At 53.4% G+C, this 23162-nt stretch overlaps 10 protein-coding genes across 10 annotated transcripts; 5 read left to right on the top strand and 5 right to left on the bottom strand.

Moving 5' to 3' along the window:
- Nucleotides 1-904: 904 nt before the first annotated feature.
- ASPACDRAFT_45318 (putative ubiquitin C-terminal hydrolase Ubp8) lies at nt 905-2775 on the bottom strand (the record flags this gene model as incomplete). Its single annotated transcript, XM_020201583.1, has 7 exons — nt 905-1018; nt 1127-1330; nt 1389-1808; nt 1865-2193; nt 2248-2355; nt 2402-2638; nt 2706-2775. 7 exons carry the CDS (start codon nt 2773-2775, stop codon nt 905-907), a joined length of 1482 nt encoding a protein of 493 aa, XP_020054358.1.
- An 815-nt stretch (nt 2776-3590) lies between these two features.
- ASPACDRAFT_80126 (DASH complex subunit DAM1) lies at nt 3591-4857 on the bottom strand. Its single transcript, XM_020205573.1, has 4 exons — nt 4420-4857; nt 4299-4350; nt 4197-4248; nt 3591-4123 (listed from the first exon to the last, which is right to left on the bottom strand). The coding sequence occupies exons 1-4, from the start codon at nt 4732-4734 to the stop codon at nt 3898-3900; spliced, it is 645 nt and encodes a 214-aa protein (XP_020054357.1). The 5' UTR covers nt 4735-4857; the 3' UTR covers nt 3591-3897.
- Nucleotides 4858-5077: 220 nt separating this feature from the next.
- On the top strand, nt 5078-7795 carry ASPACDRAFT_122884 (CRAL-TRIO domain-containing protein). The gene is made up of 5 exons (XM_020196581.1): nt 5078-5242; nt 5502-6699; nt 6750-6791; nt 6846-6945; nt 7001-7795. Exons 2-5 carry the CDS (start codon nt 5551-5553, stop codon nt 7480-7482), a joined length of 1773 nt encoding a protein of 590 aa, XP_020054356.1. The 5' UTR covers nt 5078-5242; nt 5502-5550; the 3' UTR covers nt 7483-7795.
- A 362-nt stretch (nt 7796-8157) lies between these two features.
- Nucleotides 8158-9462, bottom strand: ASPACDRAFT_122882 (HIT family protein). The gene is made up of 5 exons (XM_020196580.1): nt 9308-9462; nt 9117-9199; nt 8826-8894; nt 8497-8604; nt 8158-8418 (listed from the first exon to the last, which is right to left on the bottom strand). Exons 1-5 carry the CDS (start codon nt 9342-9344, stop codon nt 8311-8313), a joined length of 405 nt encoding a protein of 134 aa, XP_020054355.1. The 5' UTR covers nt 9345-9462; the 3' UTR covers nt 8158-8310.
- A 1107-nt stretch (nt 9463-10569) lies between these two features.
- ASPACDRAFT_80122 (M20 family metallo-hydrolase) lies at nt 10570-12370 on the top strand. The gene is made up of 3 exons (XM_020205572.1): nt 10570-10812; nt 10964-11278; nt 11333-12370. Exons 1-3 carry the CDS (start codon nt 10697-10699, stop codon nt 12273-12275), a joined length of 1374 nt encoding a protein of 457 aa, XP_020054354.1. The 5' UTR covers nt 10570-10696; the 3' UTR covers nt 12276-12370.
- Nucleotides 12371-12571: 201 nt separating this feature from the next.
- Nucleotides 12572-13576, bottom strand: ASPACDRAFT_1858030 (40S ribosomal protein eS10; the record flags this gene model as incomplete). The annotated part of the gene is made up of 4 exons (XM_020197582.1): nt 12572-12829; nt 12897-13057; nt 13249-13298; nt 13371-13576. 4 exons carry the CDS (start codon nt 13574-13576, stop codon nt 12572-12574), a joined length of 675 nt encoding a protein of 224 aa, XP_020054353.1.
- A 51-nt stretch (nt 13577-13627) lies between these two features.
- ASPACDRAFT_122877 (telomere maintenance SDE2 family protein) lies at nt 13628-15003 on the top strand. Its single transcript, XM_020196579.1, has one exon. It carries the CDS (start codon nt 13830-13832, stop codon nt 14772-14774), a length of 945 nt encoding a protein of 314 aa, XP_020054352.1. The 5' UTR covers nt 13628-13829; the 3' UTR covers nt 14775-15003.
- A 142-nt stretch (nt 15004-15145) lies between these two features.
- Nucleotides 15146-17340, top strand: ASPACDRAFT_1872472 (uncharacterized protein; the record flags this gene model as incomplete). The annotated part of the gene is made up of 3 exons (XM_020197998.1): nt 15146-15584; nt 15665-16995; nt 17050-17340. The coding sequence occupies 3 exons, from the start codon at nt 15146-15148 to the stop codon at nt 17251-17253; spliced, it is 1974 nt and encodes a 657-aa protein (XP_020054351.1). The 3' UTR covers nt 17254-17340.
- Nucleotides 17341-17454: 114 nt separating this feature from the next.
- Nucleotides 17455-21765, bottom strand: ASPACDRAFT_122875 (leucine--tRNA ligase CDC60). The gene is made up of 4 exons (XM_020196578.1): nt 21361-21765; nt 18776-21279; nt 18517-18715; nt 17455-18434 (listed from the first exon to the last, which is right to left on the bottom strand). The coding sequence occupies exons 1-4, from the start codon at nt 21433-21435 to the stop codon at nt 17838-17840; spliced, it is 3375 nt and encodes a 1124-aa protein (XP_020054350.1). The 5' UTR covers nt 21436-21765; the 3' UTR covers nt 17455-17837.
- A 445-nt stretch (nt 21766-22210) lies between these two features.
- ASPACDRAFT_62268 (mitochondrial 54S ribosomal protein mL61) lies at nt 22211-23077 on the top strand (the record flags this gene model as incomplete). Its single annotated transcript, XM_020203773.1, has 3 exons — nt 22211-22249; nt 22327-22329; nt 22499-23077. 3 exons carry the CDS (start codon nt 22211-22213, stop codon nt 23075-23077), a joined length of 621 nt encoding a protein of 206 aa, XP_020054349.1.
- Nucleotides 23078-23162: the final 85 nt, after the last annotated feature.

The following is a 23162-nucleotide window of genomic DNA, read 5'->3' as shown; positions in this document are numbered from 1 at the left end:
TGTCCTACCTCGTCCTGTGGTCTTTGCGGTTCCTCCGATGTCTTGATCGTAGTGGTTGAAGACCGGATCGCTCATCTCGTAGTGTAGTTGAATGCCCGCGGCGCCCTTGAACAAAAGTTACCCATTTAGCTCTAGCCGGGCAGACACCTGGCGCTAACCTAGCTCCAAAGGAACCAGTCCACAAGCCAATCACATTGACCCCAGCTTTAATAGGAAGTACGTATACATTCTTCCCTTCAAGTTGCTAAGTACTAGGTACCGAAGACCCCATATCGGATGCAAGCCATATCCCAAAATAGCCTCCACAACGACGGAGAAGGAAACCCCCCAGGAAGACATGCAGAGGATACTTCCTTGCCCACCCTACCTCCCTACCAACCTATCTCCTTCTATCACGTATGAACCAGAACTCAAAAAGGTTTTCTAAGGAGTGCAAATATTGCTATGGCTATGATAATGCTATGCCGATTTGGAAAGTCCGCCCACCCCAACCCAAATTCATTCATACACAGTGTATGCGAAAGACAAAAGAAGACACGGAACTGAGTGAAAAAAGAAAGCCAAGTGGGCAATACAACACGTGGGGGGGATGATCTAACTCCATGGTCCCGGACCCTTTGAATACTCCAGAAGGGATTTTGGTGCTGGAAACTGGAAAGTCACTGGATGAACAGACTGCGAAGTGGGTGTCCAAAGTAACAAGTCAGAATATAAGAAAGAATAGCAAAAGGTCCGCCGGGAATGGAATTGGGAAAGGTGGGAGGGATTATTGAAGTATGGATGATGATGATAATGATGATGATATGTACCGGAATGGGGAATTGATGCGGCAGGTTCAGGAGATGTGAGGTAGAAGATGTATACGTAAAAGGGAAAGAGCCTGACAGCAACTAGACGTGTGCTGTTACTGTGGTGCAGAGGCTAGGGATCGGAGGTTGTAGAATAGGAGATAGGCGTCTGCGTTGAGGACGTCTGCTTCGGCCACTGGTGTTACTTGGTCGTCGTTGAAGAGCATCCACTGCTTGTTTTTGTTTGGGGTTAGTATTCAGGCGATGGCGACAACGGGGCGAATGAAGGATTGAGAGGGGCGGAGGTGCATTGGGAGGATCAAGGGGAGAAGTCTTACCTCGTCTCCTTGGCGGCAGTAAACGTAATAGTGACCCGAATCCAGCTTACCCTTGTGCACGACGGCGGACGAGAGGTCATACATGAAGCGTGCTTTGTCAACCTTGGAGTGTGGATTCGTCGTGTACGGGAGCATGTTGATGGATAGCGGAAATTCAATCCGGCCTTCGAGTTTCTCGGAGACAGAGGCGCTGTGCTCGAATCGCTGGGGTTTTGGGTTAGTCCAGACTGGTAAGGATTTGTGGGGGGTGGGAAAGTTGTACCTTGAGCTGCATGCATAAGATGGCCGGCAGTTTCTTGATCCGCAACTGCTTGGTCGCCTTCTGAGAGCCCCCGTTGCACTGGCTGCAGTTGTAAACGCCCGCCATGAGCTTCTCCGGTGATGTGAAACTCTCCAGGCATCCACTCAGCGTTGGGGTCGACGAACCAACCCCACCACCCATGGCTCGTTTCTTCACCTGGACATCGAGACTGAGATCCACCATGGGGTCCTCGGTTTTCGTGACATTGCCACACTTGTCGCATGTCACGCTACTACGGAGCTTGCCGTAGAATGTCTTGTGGAAGAAGCAAGGGCATCCCTTCTGGTGGTTCTCGTGGTGATCCTCGGTGCTTGCATGAAGTTTATCCACAAGGAATTGATAGTACTCGTGAGCGTCCTGTTGCTGATAACCGGCTAGTGTCTGTAGTGCAGGACATGTTAGCGAGACGATTAGAATGAAAGCCACGGTGCACATACGGGACTCGAGCGCCATGATGCCACAAGAAGATTCAAAGCAGTAAACCCTTCGGCCTTATCGATGCTGTTGAAGTCGGCAAATGCTTCAGCAACTGCACAGCCTACACAGTCGGGAATAGTACAGTCATGCGGCTGGTGACCATCGCCAAGGAAATATGTGCTGAGGATTGGATCGTGTAGGAGAGTCTGCAGGATGACATTCAGATAACAGGTCTGGCCCAAGTTGAACAAGCCCCTGACGCCCTGTTTCGCGCAGGGACGTTTGGTGGCATTGCTCCGAATGTATAGCTCATCTGCTGAACTATCGCTAAATCGACGTTTCTTGGCGACTATGTGCGATTTGAGCGCCAATAGCAATGAGTCCGGTGAGCGCGTATGCTTACCTTGCAAGGCACTTTCTGCTGCGGAGCAGCGCAGTCTTTCCAGCCCATGATCGAAGACAAAGTCACCGCAGCCCTGACAATAGAGATTGCGAGCTCGAGAATCCATGACTAGGAGGGTCAGTGGTTGACCACGCACTCGACGAGGACGACTTACAGAATGAGTGACCCGTCTTATCGGTGTGAGCTTGCCGCTCGCTCATCAAGCAGGTTTCTGAACATGTCAAGCAAATATACTTGGGCTTTAAGAACCCGTGGGCCTTTGAACGAGCATTCTTAATGAGTCCGTCCACAGGCTTGGGCAAGACCGCCAGGGAGTTATGCGCCTTGATAAAGGAGCTCTTGAACTGCTCCGCCGTGTTGGCATCTTGTCCTAGCTGGGTGGCCAGGTGCTCTTTTGTAGAGATATCAGCAATCAATACCATATTTCAGACGATACATGGTCTAGAGGGTGTACATACCGCAGCCGAATTCGGCCTCCGAGAGCAATGAGACAGAGACCACACTGGCCACGGTCGCTACGGTCGCCATGACGGATCCGACGAACGACACGAGGGGGTTTTCACAAAGAGCGCAAGAAAGTCAAACCGGCACAGCCAAGGTCAAGACTCTATAAATCGAGAGAAGAGGAGAGGGGTGTTGTTCAGCAGGTCAACTGCAGATCAGAGAGGATCCATGCATTGCAGCACTGGGAAGGTCTAGGTGTCATCCACATCAGTATTGTCTGTGTATCAGGGTAAGAAACAATGACTGGGACAGAGTATTTGATAATTGGTAACACGGATCACAGTACCTTATGGGATCCAATATAAAGACTGTGGGGATACTGAATAGATCAGCTCCGCAATAGAGTGATAGTTGCAGCAGCAGCAGCCCGTGAGTGACACACTGGAGAGACTCCGCCAGCCACCGGAGGGTTCCGCTGTCGGGGATCGGAAGCGGGTGGATTCAGTCTGGACGGAGCTTCTTGTCCAGCCTTGCTTCAGCAATAATCCTTCCCACCACGAACCAGAAGTCCTGAGAGGCTTATAGAATGAAGTTGGTGAGAGATAAGACTATTATAGAGCAATAATCCCAGAGACAGACAATTACAGAACGTCCTGGAGCTCGTTGCTGAGGAGGCGCAAGAAGCAGGTCAGGTCAGATCTTTTTTTCGCAAGGGTCGACCGCGGCTGCTCCGGCGGCGATAAGACGCCGGATCCTCACTTGATCCGAGATCGCCTCCTGCTCCAACATGTACGAAGTAACACATCAGAGTGCAATAATACATCTGTCGCAAAAAGACCAACTACCATTCACCTACGAAAATCACTCTTCACAATAGAATGTTGTGTACATTGTCCCCAAATGCGAATTGAGCATTGAAGAGCTATCTCGAGACAAGTTTACCAACACACAATTTAACAACCTGTGTATACGATTTTCCTGCGCTTGTCAAGCAGTATCGTATACCAAGCTAGGTCAGCGCAGTTTGCTTCGCAGGCACCGTCGCAACATCTTCATGAAGTAGCCCGTCCTATGTGTGCGGGTCTTTGTCCTCGCCGGGCCTGCCAGTCGCGTGGATAGCAGCCAAGAGCGTGCACCCCTGTATGCGCTTAATTTTTTGCCATAATTCATGTCGCTTCTCATGTCCTCATTCACTGCTGCTCTTGATCACCGAATGCCTCTTCCCCGGGGCAGCGCACTGGGCCGGGATCCTCGGCTAGAGCCTCTTGTAGCATATCGCCCAGTTGTCGAGCCGCGCGTTCCTCTAGTGGCCCCTCTAGTTGTTCCTCTTGTGGTTCCTCTTGCAGATCCGCGCGAAGAAGCCGGGATCCTTGGCGTGGGCTTGGAAGAGATCATGCTCGGTGGGTTTTCGACAAACGAGGTATCCGTAGTCCTAAGGTTAAAGAATGTGTTCAGTATGATAGCGAAAAGGAGAAGAAAAGAGGCGGAAACTCCGGGCGACTTACATGAAAGTCATTTCTGCGTCATTGGTCGCTTGCGCTGCCTCCGCTTCAGCTGCTATTGAGTGTCAATATCTCATACTCTGGAAATTAACAATGGAGCTGTACCGCTTTGCGTCTCCGCTTGCTTTGCCCTCCGGAATGATTCTGCGATCGGTGCCTGAGATGGATGAGCAAATTGACCATCGTGAGATACGGATCGGACTGTTGCGGTTGAGCAGTCTCATACCTCTGGAAAATCCACACAGAAGGCATTCATGTTCATGCCGTACAAGAAACTGGCGAAGCTTTCGCTGAACCGTGTCAAGCTCTCATGCATTAATTGGAGATGCATGAAGTTGGCTTCTAGATCCGCCATCGAGTCTGCGAGTTCCGCGAACTGGGGTTCCAACGCATTGATGGCGGGTTGTGTATAGCCAGCATTGCCAATACTACTTCCATATCCATGGGCTTCGCGGAACGAGGAGCGTGAACTGGGTCGCAAGGGAGTCGTGGGTCGAGAAGAGGGCCGAGGGCGCGATGCTGAGCGAGAAAAAGCATCCATGATGACCGTAGTTGGCTGAATTGAGATCCGAGGGTCGGGATAGAGATGAGATGCTTGCGATACGGCACTGCGCAGCGCACAATGGAGGCGGAAAGTGGATTGAAAATTCAGCTATCTCGGAAATTTTGTTCCTCAGATGAATGTCTTGAGTCGGCGTGATGATTCTGATAGCTAGTAGGTTTGTTGACGGTTGCAAGGTTCGGTGCGGGCGGCGGGCGGGCTGTTGTTGATTCCCCGCTTTGGGAAGGTGCGGTCACTGGACCAGCTGGACTGTGGATCATTGATGCCATATCCATCAGGCCCTCAGCCAGATCGCTTCCTGGACCAGGTTAGTGTTCAACTTATTAATGGGATGGGCCCGACTATAATTAGGGATCTCTGGAGGATCCCAAGTCCCCTGGCTAAGCAAAAAGAAGAGAACACGAGTGCAAGACTATCTCTGATAGGAAAGCCCGGATAATTCGACCGCAACAACTCTCCTCATAATCTCAATTCATCCCCACCCTCAGTTAGTGGCCCCCTCCTCCCCTCTTCGCCCCCCTGGTTCAACACACCGATCGCAGTTCGGCCCTGACGGACCCTGATTGTTCCAACCGTGACTAAATCAGCCACTCCTCCTTCCTTTCGCCTCTTGCGCTCTTGCCTCCCTCCTTTCCCCGCATTCCCGGCTCGATTTTTGAGGGTCTGATCATCCTCTCACGTTTCACCTCCAGCGTTCGCACAACAAAGTCGGAAACCTTCAGGAAGAAGCGCTAAAGGATCGCCAGTCAGATCAGATCTCCTACCCAGACTCAGGAGTCGCCCAAAGAGAAGCACATGCATGCTTGTTCTTCCTTGCGCCGCCGTCTGCTTCGTTCCTCGGCCAATCTGATTCCCTCTGCGCCCGCAAGACTTCAGAATCTAAGCCGTGCACAAATCCCCAAGTCCTTGTATCGGACTCGAAGCCCTATAACTTGGTCTAACTCACCGAGGACTTACTCCACTTCTCCATCGCATCAGTACGAACCGAGGAAGGCTTCAACCTTCTGGACGATCACATTCACCCTACTCCTAGTCGGTGCAGGAACCTGGCTACAGGATAAATACTGGACAGTTGACGACGCACTTCCACCTTCTCCCGATTCCTCAAAACCTCATCAAGAAACAGTTTCGCCTTTTCTCGGTATAATCGACACGTTGAAGACCATGCCTATTGAAGCTCAACCCGGAACCGTGGGCAACCTCACACCCGAACAGGAAGCAAAGCTCCAGGAGTTCTGGGTCTTGCTGCTCAAAGTGTGTGGCGTGGAAGGTACCGAGCAGTTGCAACAACAATCCAGCGAAGCACCTTCACCTACCCCAGCCCAGGAAAAGAAGAAGCCTACGAAGCGGCGATTCGGCCTCTTCGGGAGAGGCGGTGACGAGGCTGAAGACGATTCAGCTAGCGCTCAGTCAGCTAGTGACATCTCAACCAGTCTGGCCTCGATCAGCATCACCGATGGAGACGATAAGTACGGACAGTCGAAGGAGTTCCAGCAGGCTCTGGTTGATATGAAACCAGAAGAGATCCGAACCAGCTTATGGAACATGATCAAGCACGACAATCCCGACTCGTTGCTGCTCCGTTTCCTGCGGGCGCGCAAGTGGGATGTCAAGAAGGCGCTGATTATGCTGATCTCTACACTCCGATGGAGACTGCAGGAGGTCAAGCTGGACGAAGATATTATGAAGAATGGCGAGCATGGCGCGTTGAAGCAGAGCCAAACCGCTGATCCTGTTGAGAAGAAGGCCGGTGAGGACTTCCTGCTGCAGTTCCGCATGGGCAAGAGTTTCTTGCATGGTGTTGACAAGTCCGGTCGGCCTATCTGTGTGGTCAGAGTGCGCTTGCACAAAGCAGGGGATCAAGAGGTGGAGGCACTCGATCGGTTTACTGTCTACACCATTGAGACTGCTCGAATGATGCTTGCACCTCCTGTCGAGACAGCTGTGAGTATTGAAAAATTGGCTCTATGAAACCAGACACTGACTTAGACTAGTGCGTTGTTTTTGATATGACCGACTTCTCGCTGAGCAATATGGTAAGTTCATCCCAATCGTCATCTTATTGTTCTTATTGTTCTAACTTGTCACAGGACTATCATCCAGTCAAGTATATGATCAAATGCTTTGAAGCCAACTACCCGGAGTGCTTGGGAGTGGTCCTGATTCATAAGGCTCCCTGGATCTTTTCCGGTTTGTCATTTCCTCGAACTACTTTCGGCTTGCAATATTCTTACCGTTTTATCAGGAATTTGGAACGTCATCAAGGGCTGGCTTGACCCCGTGGTCGCCTCGAAGATCCAGTTTACCAAAAATGTCCAGGACTTGGAGAAGTTCATTCCTAGGGATCAAATCTGGAAAGAGCTTGAGGGTGACGAAAACTGGGCCTACAAGTACGTCGAGGCCGAACCCGACGAGAACAAGAACCAGGAGGACACTGCCAAGCGCGATGCGATGATCGCCGAGCGACAGCAACTCGCTAAGGAGTTGCAAGGTGCCACGATTGCCTGGATTGCAGCCAGCCAGAAGAAGGATGACTCGGCTTTGAAGACCGCGACTGAGACGAGGAACGGTCTTGTTGAGCGGTTGAGAGCTCAATACTGGGAGCTCGACTCGTATGTCCGGGCTACTTCCCTCTATGATCGAATCAACATCATCCAGGGTGGCGGCAAGATCGAGTTCTACCCGGACGAGGTCAAGACGAAGGGAAATGCGCTTCATGAGGGCTAGAACCTAGATGGGCGAACTAGCCTACATTGCAAAGGTCTGTGTATAAATACATTATTGTTAGAATTGTTACCCTGTGTGATATGATAGATGTCTTCTGTGGGTCTTAATGATGCCTTGTCACGGTATAACGACCTGGAAAGAGCATTACTGTATGTACAATTGGATTGGGCCATTTTTGTCTCCGGAGACACATTTCCTGATATGGTAACTGTGGCTAGCAGTAGAGTAGAGGCTCACGAGCTCCAGGCTTTCCATTGTTTCGGATTACCTTTGTTAATGAGATTGACCGGTAAATTTTCATTTGTGAACTTAGCCCATCATACTTCTGGGGAGGATCCTTATCCATCCAGTGATCTTGAAAGCATTTACCATATCGGGCATGTTTCCCACCTGGCCCTGGCCCGAGCCCAAAAATGAGCATCTCTGTCGATCATAGTTCATACACTGGCACCGCGATATAGAACTTGTCCTGAAACCATCTTGAACAAAGTCGACCGACGGACCAAACACTTTGCTTGTGTTTCAGATCTTATGTTCCCCCTGCAATTGAGGAGAAGTCATGTCTTGCATTTTCCTTGATAGGTAAGGTTGGTCTTAATCGATCAACGCGGTAATACGGTAGTTGATACAATCTGATGATACCTAGGCCATAGCTACTACCTTCTCGCAGAAATTGCGATGGCTACCTAGCAAGCATTCTTACAACCGCTTTCGAGGAGCGAGTTACGGTTGGGATAAGTTTTTTAGCGACGGCCTTGCAGTTTTGCGCACAGCGATTGGAGGACACGCATGAGGTTTATAGGATCAGTTAGCTTGCTAACTAGGTATCTACATCTTAGCCTTGATCTCTTCGAACAGAGCCTTGAGCTTGTCCATATCCGTCTCCTGAGTGGGCCAATGGATGCCGAGGCCTTCGGTCTCGTTGGGCTTGGGGATCTGCGGGTTACATGATGGTTAGTTATCGGCAATCGTCACCTCGTTTCCGATGGAAGCAGAGCGAAGAACGAAGCTTACCATGTGGAAGTGAACGTGGTCCACGACCTGGTGCGCTATGCGACCATTGTTCTGGAGGATGTTGAAGTCGGTGGCACCGACTGCCTGCGCGATTTTCTTCGCTACGGGCTGGATAGTCGTACGACAAGTTAGAAGCCTGAGCAAACAAAGTTGTGCATGGGACTGCGAGGGACCCGGGGGCTGCGTGTGGGTGAGGGGGACGTGGGTTGCTGTGCCTCTCCCAAGGTCCCCGGGGGAATGCAGCCCTTTTAAAGAGGCAGATCTCTTTGCTTTGGTAATCCCTTGTGCAGTTTCTTCCCCGGTCACCCGGTTGCGAGTCTTCAACTTACGAGGAGTTCTGAAAGGTGGTCGTCGGGGATGTCGGTGAGCTTCGCACCGTGGTACTTGGGGATGACGAGCTGGTTGTATGGATTTCACTGGTTAGTGGGTTTATTTTCTTGTTTACTTGTGATTGGAAATATGAGCTCGAGGAGAGATGGGGATTGTTAGGAGGAATAGTGGCATGGGGCGCCGATGGCTTATGCTTATGTTGTTGGGTTCGTGTGGACGAGACGAAGTGTCGTGCGGGGTTGATGCTTTCATCGTGTGGTGACGAGATGTTTGGCACCGAAGATACTCACCGCGTGGCCCTTGCTGAGGGGCTGGATGTCAAGGAAGGCGAAGACCTTGTCGCTCTCGAAGAGCTTGAACGAAGGGATATCACCTATTTGTTCATACCGTCCGTTAGCTAGCTGTTTGAATACAGGTCGTGTCGAAGGAGTAATCAAATGTGATTTGGTTTTGCGTATCGAGATGCAGAGGTGGAAGGTACCCTTGATGATCTTGCAGAAGATACAGGCCGCAGACATTTTGCTGTATATGCGCGGAGTGAGAGGCTCGGAATGCGTGGAGTTGGTTGGAAACCAGAGTCGTGATGACAGAATGCGGGGTCAAGCAAGGTCAACTTAGTCCAAGGCGGAACGCGACGGGGAGAGGGGGAGTCGGAAACGAGGAATTGGAGAAAAAAAAAGAAAGAGGGGAAAGGCGCCGACCGCGGATCGAACGCTGGTAGGTTTTGACCGAAGTTAACATATAGGATACAATAAGATCCAATCTCCGAGGAGTGGGACAAACTAGCTCAGAACCCATTTCTTGCCTTTTACCAGAGATGGCCGTGGTTTGCCCAAAAGACTCCTCTTCTCAATCTTTGGACTCTTCCATCGACACAGCTGTCGATTTTATTGTTTTTCTTTTTCTCGGTCAATGGACTTTTCATGGGTTGCTTAACAGAATTCTGACTTTTCCTGAACTTTCTAACCCCTAGATGAGGTCGTTCTGGGGGCTGCGGTGCGTGTCGTTTGGCTTTGAGGTCGGTGGGCGTAACGCCATCTCTATGTGCAAGCAGCCGCACTGCGGGTACGGTGTCTCGCTACCTATAGCGCAGCAGTCTTTCTTTCTGTCTATCGAATTGGTGTTGAAACAACTCATTCTTCCTTCACAGCTACTGGATCTTACTTATAAACATTGATTTCACTCCACATCATCGATTGTCAGGCGTATGCGACTCAAGCCACGCAGAGACTTGCCATGTACTACATTTTATGACGGTATCTTGTATCCTACGCGTCTTTCAGTTCCTCTACGATCACCCTGGTCCATATGAACTGGGTCGATCAAGTCTGAAAACAGTACAGGGCAGAATTGAGTGCATTGAGTATGCTCCTGTCTTTTAATGTCCCTTCGGCAGCACTTGCCTGAGTTGGTATAAGTCCTTGGAGAGCACTGGGTCCTTTGCGCGAAACTCACTCACTTACACTAACTGGCCACCCAAAAGGGTTGTCCTATACGATAGGCGTGCCAGAAGGACCCCAATCGCTCTCCACTAACGTTACATAGTCTACATGTGGTCTTTGCCGAGAAGCATCAGCAGACATATGATTCGGCGGGAAGACCGAGACTGCCACCCCCGCAGCATGGCAGCTCGCTATCTTATCGGGATCCTCTCTTATCGGGACAGTCACTGGACTTTGAGGGGACCCAAGTGCCAAGTACATAAACCCTGAAATTGTCGCCTGAGAAGCGCAGCATGATCTGCTTCCAGATCTACACACCAAGTCCTGCTAGGGTAGCGAGATTTGCGCTCAGACGGCCTACGCTGTTTCCATTGAGGATCATCCGGACAAACCAACGTCGACACTTTTCTGTCTCGTGGACGCAAGCCATGTTGTCTACGGAGTTGACCGAGGCTCAAGTCTCAGCTCTTAGAGCCAATAAAGATCGCCTTGCCAAGGACCTTCACCACAGCTGTCAATGGGGCTCAGGCATTCGATGGGGAGAGTAAGTACCGGACCATCCCTCGGCGAAGTACACAACTAGTCTTAGCGGTCACGCTCCGTATGGGATGAAAACAGCCTTCTTCAATCCCACCAAACAAGAGCCGTCGGTCAGCTTGCGAGCTTGGAATCCCTAAGCTAATCAAATGGAATAGTGGCCCCACGGATACAGGAATGCAGCGCCTGGCATTGTCGCAAGAGGACAAGCAAGTGAGGGATTGGTTCATTGAAACAACAAAAGCCCTCAAATGTCAAGTCACCATCGACGAGATGGGTAATATCTTTGCAGTTCGTCCTGGGCGCAGGACAGATGTGCCCCCTGTCTTTATCGGCAGTCATCTGGATACGCAACCGACGGGCGGCCGTTACGATGGAATTTTGGGTGTCCTCTCCGGCATCGAAGCGTTGAAGTCCATGGACGACATGGGTCTCGAGACAGAGGGTGGTGTAGGCGTGGTCAACTGGACGAAGTATGGCATTCGACCTTCCTCCACATGAAAGGCCTGCGCTGACGAGTACAATAGTGAAGAAGGCGCGCGGTTCCCTATCAGCATGATCTCCTCTGGAGTATGGGCTGAATGCATCCCCCTGTCGCAAGCCCACGAGTTAAAGGAAGTCCCAACGGTTGCATCTCTACCCACGGCGTCGTCAGCCCCGGAGACCATGAAATCGGCACTCGAGAAGGTTGATTATCTTGGAAGTGTCCCATGTTCATGGCGGCAGACTCCAATGGCTGCTCACTTCGAGCTTCATATCGAACAAGGACCCCATCTCGAGACTGCAGGCCAGCACGTCGGTGTCGTCACAGCCGTCCAAGCATACCGCTGGTTCCGCCTCACCATTGTCGGCAGAGATACCCATACGGGTACTACCGCTTTTGAGCATCGTGCAGATGCTTTGTATGCTTTCGCCCAGATGATGGTGCGTGCACGCGAGGTTGCTTCCTCTCATGGGTGCCTGGCCAGCGTTGGCATCGTGGAGGCCAAGCCCGGCAGCGTGAACACCGTCCCTGGTGTCGTCAGCTTTACTTTGGATATCCGCGGCCCAGAGGATGAATTGGTCAATGTTGTGGAAAAGCAATTGAGGCAGGACTTCGATGCTATCGCAGCGGAAGAAGGTAAGCCCATTGGGAAGCCTTGTCGCGTGGAATGGACTCTGGACTTCGATTCACCTGTGGTGAAGTTCCACCCGGACTGCATCGACTGCGTTCAGCAATCTGCAGAGGCAGTCGTTGCGGATTTTAACTCAACAGACCCCAAGTCTCTGACGAGAACGATCATGAGTGGTGCCGGCCACGACAGTGTCTTTACCTCGAAGAGGGTCCCGACTAGCATGATCTTCGTGCCATGCAAAGACGGGTTGAGCCATCATCCGGAAGAATTCTGCTCTGCAGATGATTGTGCAACCGGCGCATCAGTCATCTTGCAGGCCGTTATCCGCTACGACCGTAAGAGATTCTCCAGCTAGTTCAAGAGACACAACCTAGATCTATTATACGCGTTAGCCCAAACAAACGGGTATGACCCATCGTCATGACCTTATTAACAAGTATTTTACGAGAGAAGCAAAACAAATATGAAGTCATGAATCATGCCATTAATCCTAACTATTTCATGGTATCGAGACAGAAAAGCCAGGCATAATCACATTTGTTGTTTTGGGTTGAGGAAGTGCATAGTGCAGCAATTTCTGACTGGACGTCTACTCAAGCCACACTAGCAACATCCCGTGTAGCCCTTGGAAGACCTGCAGGCGACATTCCTCTAGGAAGAGGGAGCACCACGGCCACGGCCGAAGCCACCACGGAAGCTGGGGGCGAACTCGCCGGGGGCACCACCCTCCTTGTTCTCACCCTGCTCGCGGCGGCGGTAGCCACCCTCACGGGGAGCACGGGGACGGCGCTCGCGCTCCTCACCACCCATCATGCCACGGGGGGGAGCGTGGGAACGCTGCTGCTTAATGTGGGTAGCGGGGACAACCTCAGCGGGGAGGTGGAGCCACTCGCGGAGGTAGTCAAGACCCTGGAAACGGAAGAAGCATTAGATCCTGGTCCAACGTGTCTTTGGGGGAGAGAACGCGATAACATACCTCGGGGGTGAGGGTGTAGTAGTAGTACTGCCACGAGAAGCGGGTCTTGACGTAACCGCGGGAGTCAAGGGACTGGAGGGCCTTGATCACGTAGAGGTTCTTGGTGTCAATGTCGCCATGCTTGGGAAGGTTGAAGTCCTTCTTGGCCACGAGCACACCCTCTGCATAATATTCGTTAGTAAACTCATTCTCATTCTGTCGATTCTTTGACAACCCTCCACACAGCCACACATCAAGACGGCAACGACATAAGGTGGAACTGTGAATCGAGACACCAAGTCCATCCAAATATCCATCCCATCCCATGGGACTTGGAAGGCGCGACGAAGAACAAAGAGAATGAATCACATACCGCGGAAGAGGTACTCGTGGATCTTCTTGCGGTCTTCCTTGGGGATAAGCCTGTGAAGGGTTAGTCAGGGTTCATATCATCATTGATATACCGCATCTTCAACAAGAAGGGGCTATACTCACATTGTTGCGAGTTCCTGGCGCTCTTCGGGGAATCGCTCTAACAACGCGCGAAGAGGGTGGTTTAAGAGTAGTTGATGTTGAGTGGAGCGGGCTGCCCGGCGAGTGGAAAAAGTGCGGTGATTCCCAATCCGGAAGCGCTTATAGGGTTGTCGCCCTAATCGATTTCCGCTAGCTTGATAAGGTTGTGTCACGTGTAGCTGCTGCATCACGTGGCTCTAGGCCTGAGGCCCTGCGGCGGACAGGCAATTAGTCATTGATCCGCTCTTATCGGGGGAAACTCTCCGCATTGCGTTATTACTTCTAGACCTCCTCCCAGCAAGCGCCTCTCGCCTCGTCAGATCGACCTTGACTCCACCTTGAACAACTGTCGCAAGGGTTGAGTTTCTACTCATCTTTCTTCTCATTGCGGAACTTATATCAGCCTTTTTCATATTACGCGCAGCTCAACACACAAACAACATGGCGCCGCAAAACATCAACGTGCTTCTTTCATCCTTCCCGGGACTTTCACTTCCCTCCACGGTCACTTTCTCGCTGTCCTCATCCTCGAGTCTCGCCGATCTCACAGATAAAATCTCATCCTACCTTCCGCCCACGATCCCACTCCACTCCTTGATTCTGACGACCACAAACAACAAACAACTCCTCCCCTCCGCCGAACCGCTCCTGCCTTATCTCGCCAGCAGCACGAATGGCGACGCCCCCACCACCGTACCATCCCTCCTTCTCCCCCTACGGCTCAGCGTGCCCCTCTGCGGAGGCAAGGGTGGTTTCGGATCTCAGCTGCGCGCCGCCGGTGGGCGCATGTCGAGCAAGCGCAAGCGCAACCAAGGCGACGACAATGGCTCCAGCCGCAACCTCGACGGCCGGCGGCTCCGCACCGTCAACGAGGCCAAGGCGCTGGCCGAGTACCTGGCGCTGAAGCCGGAAATGGACAAAAAGGAAAAGGAGGAGCGCCGCCGCCGGTGGCAGGCCGTCGTGGAGGCGGCGGAGAAGCGGCAGGAGGAGCTGAAGAACGGCGGCGGGAAGCAGAAGATCGACGGCCAGTGGATGGAGGATAAGGAGGAGATGAACGAGAAGGCGCGCGAGGCGGTCTTGATGGCCATGAAGGACGGCATGTGGACGGACAATCTACGCGATACGATCCTCGGGGGCTCGAGCACCAGCGCCAGCGCCAGTGGAGGCAGTGATCGGGATAATTCGTCTACTGGGGAGGAGAGTGAGGGTGATGAGGCTGAGGAGAACGAAGAGGAGATGGTTGATGCGCCTGGCCCGTCAAATGCGACTCGCAGCAGTGCGCCTCGGCGTTATATCGGGTTCGATGAGGATGATGAGTTCATGAGTGACTCTGAGGAAGAAGATGAGGTTGAAGATGTCAAGGGAAAGGGAAAAGCGAAGGCTTGAAGAGGTAGATTGCATGATGTTCAATGGTTTTGCGTGGCGCATGGTCTGGGCTGGGCATTCATTCACTGTTACTTTACTCTGGTTTTCTACTATGCTTTTTATGCATGGTTGTTTTCGTGTAACTACTCAATAGCCAAGCAAATGTTGTTTATACCAATTGAAGATTATGGATATGAGGTCTACAAGAAACCTGGAGAGATTCCACTACCAGTCGCAAGTTATCACAAGCCAATCACTCTCTTGGTTCGCCACAGCCACTTTTTTCCGGCCCGCCAAGCGGACCATCGATGCTATCAGCTATCAGTCAACACTATCAAAGTTTCTTGCTGCAACGCCTTTTTACCGCATTCTCTGCTTGTACAAATTCCAAGATGCCGCCATATCTCGGGCGCATTGGCCCAAGAGCGACTAGGATATTCCGACTTCCGTCGCAACTCCAGTCCCGCGCCAAACCACTCCCGTTGTACCTTTTGACGCGGCCGGAAGTCCTTGCCCGCCGCACGCCCGCGAGTCGATATCTCAGCAAAGAGCTACGCAATTACTCCACGACCGATTCCCCTCCCGATATCTCCTCGTCGATCTCCCCGGATTCGCTGCCTGTCTGTTGTCCAGGATGCGGGGCGTATACGCAGACCATTGAGCCCGCCGAGCCTGGGTACTACAGCAAAACCAGAAAGCACGTACGGAAGCTTGGGCAGGAGGCGCAACAGCTTGTCGCAGCCCCGGACGCTGAAGGGGAGAAGGCGGCAGAAAGAATCCAGCAATATCTCGCGAAAGAAGCTGCAGAGTTGGACGGGTCGTCGGCCAGACGTGAGTGATATTTCAGTTGCACCCCCCATCTCCTCCTTTGCATTGTGTCTGTGCTGACACACGGATGATCCCCCATTTAGCCAAGAGACATCTTGAGAAAGATGCTGCTGCTGCTGGCGAATATCTCGCAAAGACACAAGCGCCCGTACAGATTTGTGACCGATGCCACGACCTCCTTCATCACAACAGGGCCGTCCCGGCCATCTCACCCTCGATCGACTCCATCCGGGCATACCTGGACGAGTCGCCGCACAAGCATAACCATGTTTACCATTTGGTGGACGCAGCCGACTTCCCCATGTCTCTCATTCCAAACATCTACAAAGCACTGAACATCATGGAACCACGCTCGCGGAACCGTCGCTCGGCCACCCACCAGTATTCTGGCTCCAAGAGGCTCCCAACCCTTCACATTGTCATCACGAGGTCCGATCTCTTAGCCCCTACGTGGGATTTGGTCAACTCGAAGATGGAGTACATCCGCAAGATGCTCCGCATCCAACTCAATCTGTCGTCCGAAGAGTTCCGTCTGGGCCAGGTGCACATGATCAGTGCGCAGCGAGGCTGGTGGACCAAGCAGGTCAAGGAGGAGATTCAGAACCACGTGGGTGGCGTCTGGGTAGTTGGCAAGGCCAATGTCGGCAAAAGTAGTTTCATCGAGGCGTGTTTCCCCAAAGACTCGAGAAATCTGGAGAAGATCGCGGACCTCGTGGAACAACGGGAGGTCGAATCGAAGCGGCAGGGCCAGCAGCAGCCGGAGGAGAACCTAAGCTTTCTCGACTCGGACAGCCTCCTGCCCCCGGCACCCCGTGAGGACATGTTCCCCGTGCTCCCCGTGGTCTCTACCCTCGCCGGTACGACCGTCTCCCCGATCCGCATCCCTTTCGGCCGCGGCCGGGGCGAGATGATCGACCTCCCCGGCCTCGAACGCGGCGACCTCACCAACTACGTGCGGCCCGAACACCAACGCAACCTCATGATGACGAAACGCGTCAAGCCCGAGCGCCTGACCGTGAAGCCGGGCCAATCGCTCCTCCTCTGCGGCGGCCTCATCCGCATCACCGCCGTGCGACCCGACGACATTATCCTAGCAGCCTGCTTCGTGCCCTTCGAGACCCACGTCACCCGCACCGACAAGGCCATCGAGATGCAACGCGGCGACCGCCCCTACCCCGGCGACCCCATCCTCCGCGATGACACTGTGGGCACCTTCGCCTCGGCCGGCCGCATCGACCTCCAGTGGGACGTCACCCACTCTCACCTCCCCACCTCCCTCGCCAAGGCCGTCGCGGACCACGGCAAACCCATCCCTGAGCTCCCCTACCGGGTCATGGCCGCCGACGTCCTGATTGAGGGCTGCGGCTGGGTCGAGCTCACCGTGCAGACCCGCGCCAGGTCGCACGCCCTTACCGTCGATGAGTACGAAGAGGACATGGACGACGACGACCTGCTCGGCGAGTCCAAGGATGTGGCGGCCTTCTCCCGTACGCCCCAGGTCGAGGTCTTCACGCCCCACGGTCGTCATATCGGATCCCGGGCCCCCCTGGAGTGCTACAAGTACATCGCCGAGAAACAGGCGGCGGTGAAACGGCAGGCGCGAGGTCGCGGCCGCCAGAGCATTAGCCATCAGAAACGGGTGAAGGGCAGCCGTCGTGCTTCCTCCTCTTAGGTTCCCTGTTCTTTTTTTCTTTCCCGTCAGGTCCTCCGAGGGTAGGTGTAGGCATGTAATTATATACTACCTTGTCATGTTCCGCATAGCGATTGGTGTTGTTCATTTTGTCATTGTCGTATAGAAAGAAGTGGTGGTGCGAGTCTCGGAATTCTCCTCTCGATGGCATTCCACTTGTTTGTTTTCTAGTTTAGCATAAATCAGAGCATCTAGATATATTTATTACATGTTTGCAAATGTTTGGTTCAGGTTTGTTCTTTGTTTGTTCTCGTGTTGTGGTAGTCACCAGGTTGTGCCGCCTTAGTCTGCCCCGAACTGTGGTTCAAAAATATGTATCTCGGCATACCGAGAACCCTCCACCGGACTACTCTCACACATCTAAGCAAGACAAGCTAAACAACAAATCAGGCGATATTTAGACGTAAAATCATCAACTTTATAATTCTTGTTCTTTTTCACATGCCATATTTGAAAATATCAGTTCCTCCAAACCGTCTGTCTAACTGGTCTAAAGGCAGGATGGGACGGACCCTTCCTCCATGCAACCCACACTAGCCCTAATCTAACGGGTACTTCAATCACATTTACTCAATGTTGGCGAAGTGGAACGAGGGCTGACCGGGGACGGCGTTCTCGGCGAAGAGGCCCTCCCTCTTCTCACCACTACCCAGCACCTCCCCGGTCTTGCCGCCCTCGTCGACGGCGATGATCTCGAGGGCCTTGGCGCCGGTGACGCGGGTGATGGCGCCCCTCATCTCCTGGAGGACGGCGAACTCGTCGAAGGGCAGCTTGCGCTCGAAGACGGTCTCGGGGGCCTCCCGGTTGACGACGAGGCGGCGCTTGAGGGCCTGGACGAAGGGCATGGCCTTCTTCATCTCGCCGAGCTTGCCAACCTGGGCGTTGAGCGCCTTGTCGTTGATGGCCAGGCCGTCGAAGGACTCGCGCACCAGGTCGATGTACTTCTCCTGCCACTGCGGGTACTTCTTGGCGGCGTAGATGGAGAGCTTCTTGGGCTTGCGCGGGTCGAACGTCACCTGCTTGCCCTTGGAGAGCTTCTTGACGAAGGCCGCCTCGGCTGAGGTGATGTTCGACGAGGTCGCGCGCGTGTAGGCCAGCGCGGCGGAGAGCTCCGGCGAGACCTCAGGGACGCTGGGGAATTGCGCCTTGTGGATGGTTTCGGGCTTGGTGGTGATGTTAGATTTTCCTTCCTGCAAGGATTTTGGGGGGGGGTTGTATGTATGAATTGTGTTGGGAGAGACGAACCTTCTTCAGGATCTCCAGCCAGACGTATTCGGCCCAGTGAGGAGCAATGATGGCGATCATCAAAGCCTGGAGCTCGATGTACCGCGCCACCATGTCGCGGTGCAGACCGACTCCGGAGGTCGAGGTGGCCTCACGGTAGTAGTCACGGGCACTGACGAAGTCGTACAGACCGGACTTCAAGGCGAGCTTGAAGTTGGTGCTGGTTGGTGTTAGTTAGCTACTGGCGGGTAATCATTCAGGTAGTTTAGGGGGTGCTTACTCCTGGTAGTGCTTCTTGGTCTCACGGACCAGGCTGTTCAGCTCGTTGTCGAAGAGCTTGTCCCAGAAGGAATCGGCAGGGCCGGTGCGCAGACTCTCATCCTTGATGGTCTCCTCCATCCAGTCCTTCAGGGTGTGAAGACGGAGAATGTTGCTGTTGGCAACGGTCTCCTCGAAGTTGGCATCCTCGATACCATCACCGGCATCGGCGAAGGCGATACGAGTAGCATCGGCACCGAACTTCTCGACGGCATCCTTCAAGGTCAAGAAGTTACCCGTACTCTTACTCATCTTCTCACCGTTCAGGAGCAAGTGACCGTTGGCACGGACACCCTTGGGCCAGTACTCGGGAGGGAAGAGGGCAACGTGGATGTACAGGAAGAAGGTCAAGTGGTTGGGAATGAGATCCTTGCCGGAGACACGGACATCCAAGGGGTACCAGTACTCGAACTCTCTGCGCAGCTGCAGCAGAGCCTCCTTGTTAATCCCGCTCTTGGAGATGAGCTCGTCGCTGAGCTCACGGCGGCAGAAGACGTAATCCCAGACCTCGTCGATCATCTGCTCCGCCTTGATGTTGAGTGAGCCGAGAGTCTTACCATAGCGGTCACCGTGCAGGAGGTGAGCGATGGTGTAGTAGGCCATGTAGACCGTAGAGTCACTCAAACTCTCAACCAGGAACTGTTGGTCCCAGGGCAACTTCGAACCCAGACCGTACGTTCTGGCGCAAGCCCAGCGGTTGAGCCAGGAGAGGTTCTTCTCGAAACCGTTCTTGGTCTCGTTGGAGTAGGTGTTCAAGGTGTTGACCACGTGGTCCAGGGTGTCCTGCTGCCACTTGGCGTCGTTCTCACCATAGTTCAGGAACCATTGGCCGAGATAGGCGACAACACAGTCATCTCCACTGCGGCTGACAACCTTGCCCATGGGGTCGGCGAAGGGGAAAGCATCTCCGCTGTCGTAGAGAGCCTTGCGGATCTTGTCCTTCACGGCGCTGACGGGCTGACCCTTGAACTCACCAACAAGCATGGTACCCTTGTAGAAGGCCTCACCATAGGCGAGTTCCTTAGCCTGTGCCAGCTGGTTGACATCCTTAGGAGAGTTGATCTTAAGCTGCTTAACCAGAGCAGGAGCAGTGAGGTTTCCGTAGGTTGGTGTCTCAATAAGAGGGAAGATTTCGAGCTCAGCCCACTCCTTCTTGATGCCGTAGTACTCGGCCTTCTTAGCAAGATCGAGCAAAGTGGCGTAGTCATCAGGACTGTCAGAGGGGACGGAGGTGACGACACCGGTACCCTTGGTAGCCGAGACACCTTCCATGGGGAGGATGCGGACACCTTCGGTGTGGAAAGAGAGGGGAGCGTTGACGAGGGTTCCGACGAAAGCCGATCCGGGGGCCTCGACGACAAGAGGCAGCTGATCCTGAGACTTGGGGAAGTTCTCGCTGGTGAAGAAAGTTCCCTGGAAGGCCATGTTCCAGGCAGCTCGCTTGGTGGCAACAAAGTACTCCTTCTCCTTCACCTTGTAAAGACCATAGGTGATCTTAGGGCCGAGGAAGCAGCAGGTCTGGCCATACATGGTCTCAGGGCGGAGAGTAGCAGGGACAAAGTAGACGCTCGCATCCTCTTCAATCTTACCCTTGACCAAATCAGCAATCTGAGGGGCCCATTCCTTGACCTTCAGCTTCATGGCGGTGTATTCCTGAGGTCCGATACCCTCACCCTCGGTTCGGTCGTGGTCCATGCAAGGCTGTCCATCCTTGGGGGAGTAGATGGTGTAACGGCTACCGTACTGGATCTTTCCGAGCTCGTGGAGGCGGTTCATCTGCCAGCGGACAAAGGCGTCATAGTAGGGGTTGGCGTCAGTGGTGACGAACTGTCTGCGCCAGTCAATTCCGGCACCAATGCTGTCGAGATCGCGGATAGCGAGAGGGGGGAAGTGCTGAAGCCAGTAAGCGGCATCGGCGAACTTGTGGATCTCCTCAAGAGGGATACCGATAGCCAACATGATCTGGAACTGGTACTTCATCTTGACAGTCTTCGCGGCGGCCTTGCTCTTCTTGCCGGAGAACTTCTCGGCCTGCTCGGCCTTGACCTCCTGGGTCGGGGCGGCGACGGCAGCCTGCTCCTGCTCACTCTCCTCCTTGTAGTTCTCAAAGCTCTGGCCGAACTTCTGGACCTCATCACGGAGCTTGTCGGCGCAAGCCTTGATGGGCATACCGGTGCAGTGGAAACCCAGAGGGAAGAGAGCACGCTTGCCCTCCATACGGGCCACACCAGTCATGAACTCAACCTTACTGGCAGTGAAACTGTGACCAGCGTGCAGAGTACCGTTCATGTAGGGATAAGCCATGGTTCCGAAGAACTTGGGGTGCTTCTCGCGGAGCTCCGCCGCGGAGATGCTGCCGTAAGGCACCTCAGCGTCGGACGGGGCATCGACCTCGAAAACCTTGTTCTCCTTCCATTGCTGTTGGTATTTCTTCTCAATAGCAATAAGGGTGTCTCTCTTCTCGGTCTGTGAGTGAAATCGAGGTTAGCACGGATTGCATGACAAAGAGGGGCTTTTGCGGTAGGGAGAGGGGCAAGCGAGTCGCACGTTTTCCAGCTTCAGAGTGTTTTTGGTGCTGTTGCCCTGATCGAGCGCAGCTGCGGAAGCAGCAGCGGCTGCCATTGCTCCGGATAGAAGGTCTTCTTTTCGTAGAAATGAAGATAAAGAAGCCCTGGGGCAAGGATGGAAAGCGGAGTCTTATAGATCGTCTCGAGTCGCCGCGGGGTTCGAAAAGAATTCCTCCGTATGTGGGAAAAGGCGGTCCGTGAGTCACCGCCTGCCTCTTTCTACTCCGAGCTCGCTGTAAACCAATTGACTGTTTTTGAGATGGATCTGAGATTCGATAGGGAGGTGGCTTTGTCTGGCTTTAAGTAGAGTGAGCATGAGCTAGGGTCTTATCTGGGATCTGTTGCTTATGGGTGCAGTTTGTGACTCACAGGGATAACATAGTGGTGAAGGAGTGTATTGTTTGTACACCGCAGATTTAAATACTGGCTGAGCCGGGGAGGAATGGACGGATCTATGCTTAGTGTTGAGGATGGTAGATTACATAGAACCTCATTCAGGTTTAACTACAGGCCAACCCTGACCTCACCTAGTTTCAACCCACTATCTAGATGACCAATTCTATCTGACATGCGATATTGTATTGCGTGCTACGTCGAACACATGCATTGGTAGTCCTGGAGCCCGGCCGTATCGCATTATATCACGTGACTCGATATCGGCTGCTTTTCTTTCCGCCCAAAAATCAACGCGGAAGCTTCCAACGAGCAGCGAAAGCACCTTGAACCACCGCGGACAAATTGCAACCAGTCGCTGCCGGATCTGCGCTGGAATCCATTTCTGTATCACTACAACATAGTATACAAAGAGCTTGCGAGCCACTCCCGTCACAATGGTCAACGTTTTCAAGCGGATGCGGAAGCTGAAAACTGTAAGTTAGCCATCATCCATACCCCCTTGTCGATACAACCCCGGAAGACTGACTTGGACTTTGTTTCACCCCTACAGAAGGTAAGACCTTCTTGATACAGATTCAGACATACCTCCGTGGCCCCTGTCATCTCCTCGAGCCTCCACACGACAATCACCGACTGTTATCTCCATGAGACTCGACACTGACGGAGAGCAACCCATCAACTTCACGAAACCTCTCGAGACTGACATCTGCAAATCTACCCAGCTTCTCAACGTCCGCATTGGCACCGGAGCCGCCGTCTTCCCCGCGGCCCCCTCGGCGACCCAAGAATTCCCCGCGATCACCCGCCTGCACCTGACCTACGCCCGCAAGATCTACGGCGGCCACCAAGGCGCCCGGCATTTCTGGCGCAACTGCCTCCCGCGGCTCAAGTATCACAACCCGGGCATCCCGATGACTGTCCGCCAGACGGAGGACCAGGACGGGCCCGCCGCCCTGAGCGTCTACTTCGCCCAGAAGACCAGCACGACCGCCGCCTCGCTCGCCGCCGAGGACCTCAAGGATGCCCACGCCCCGGCGCCCGCCGACAACGAGCAGGTCGCCGTCCTCGACGTCCGGAACCTCCCCTACACCGAGATCTGGAACAAAGTCAAGAACCTGACCAACGCCACGGAGATCCCCGCGACGGCCCAGGAGGCGGCCGAACTGCGCAAGCTGGACGAGATGGCCGCCAAGTCCAAGACGGATCGCACTCGTATAGCGGCCAAGCGGCAGGCGAAGAAAGACCAGGAGCGCATGCTGAAGGAGGCTAGAGAACAGGTCGAGAGGTTGAAGCAGCTCTAAACAAAACAGAAGTTGTTGTTGACTGTTTTTTTGCCTCTCTTTCTTTTGTTTCTCTTTCCTTTGCGCGTTTCTCTCCACCGTCCCT

Source organism: Aspergillus aculeatus (genome assembly GCF_001890905.1).
Source record: "Aspergillus aculeatus ATCC 16872 unplaced genomic scaffold ASPACscaffold_12, whole genome shotgun sequence".
In the NCBI taxonomy this organism is placed as follows: domain Eukaryota; kingdom Fungi; phylum Ascomycota; class Eurotiomycetes; order Eurotiales; family Aspergillaceae; genus Aspergillus; species Aspergillus aculeatus.
The sequence above is the reverse complement of the archived record's forward strand: the minus strand, read 5'-3'. Positions and strand labels throughout refer to the sequence as shown.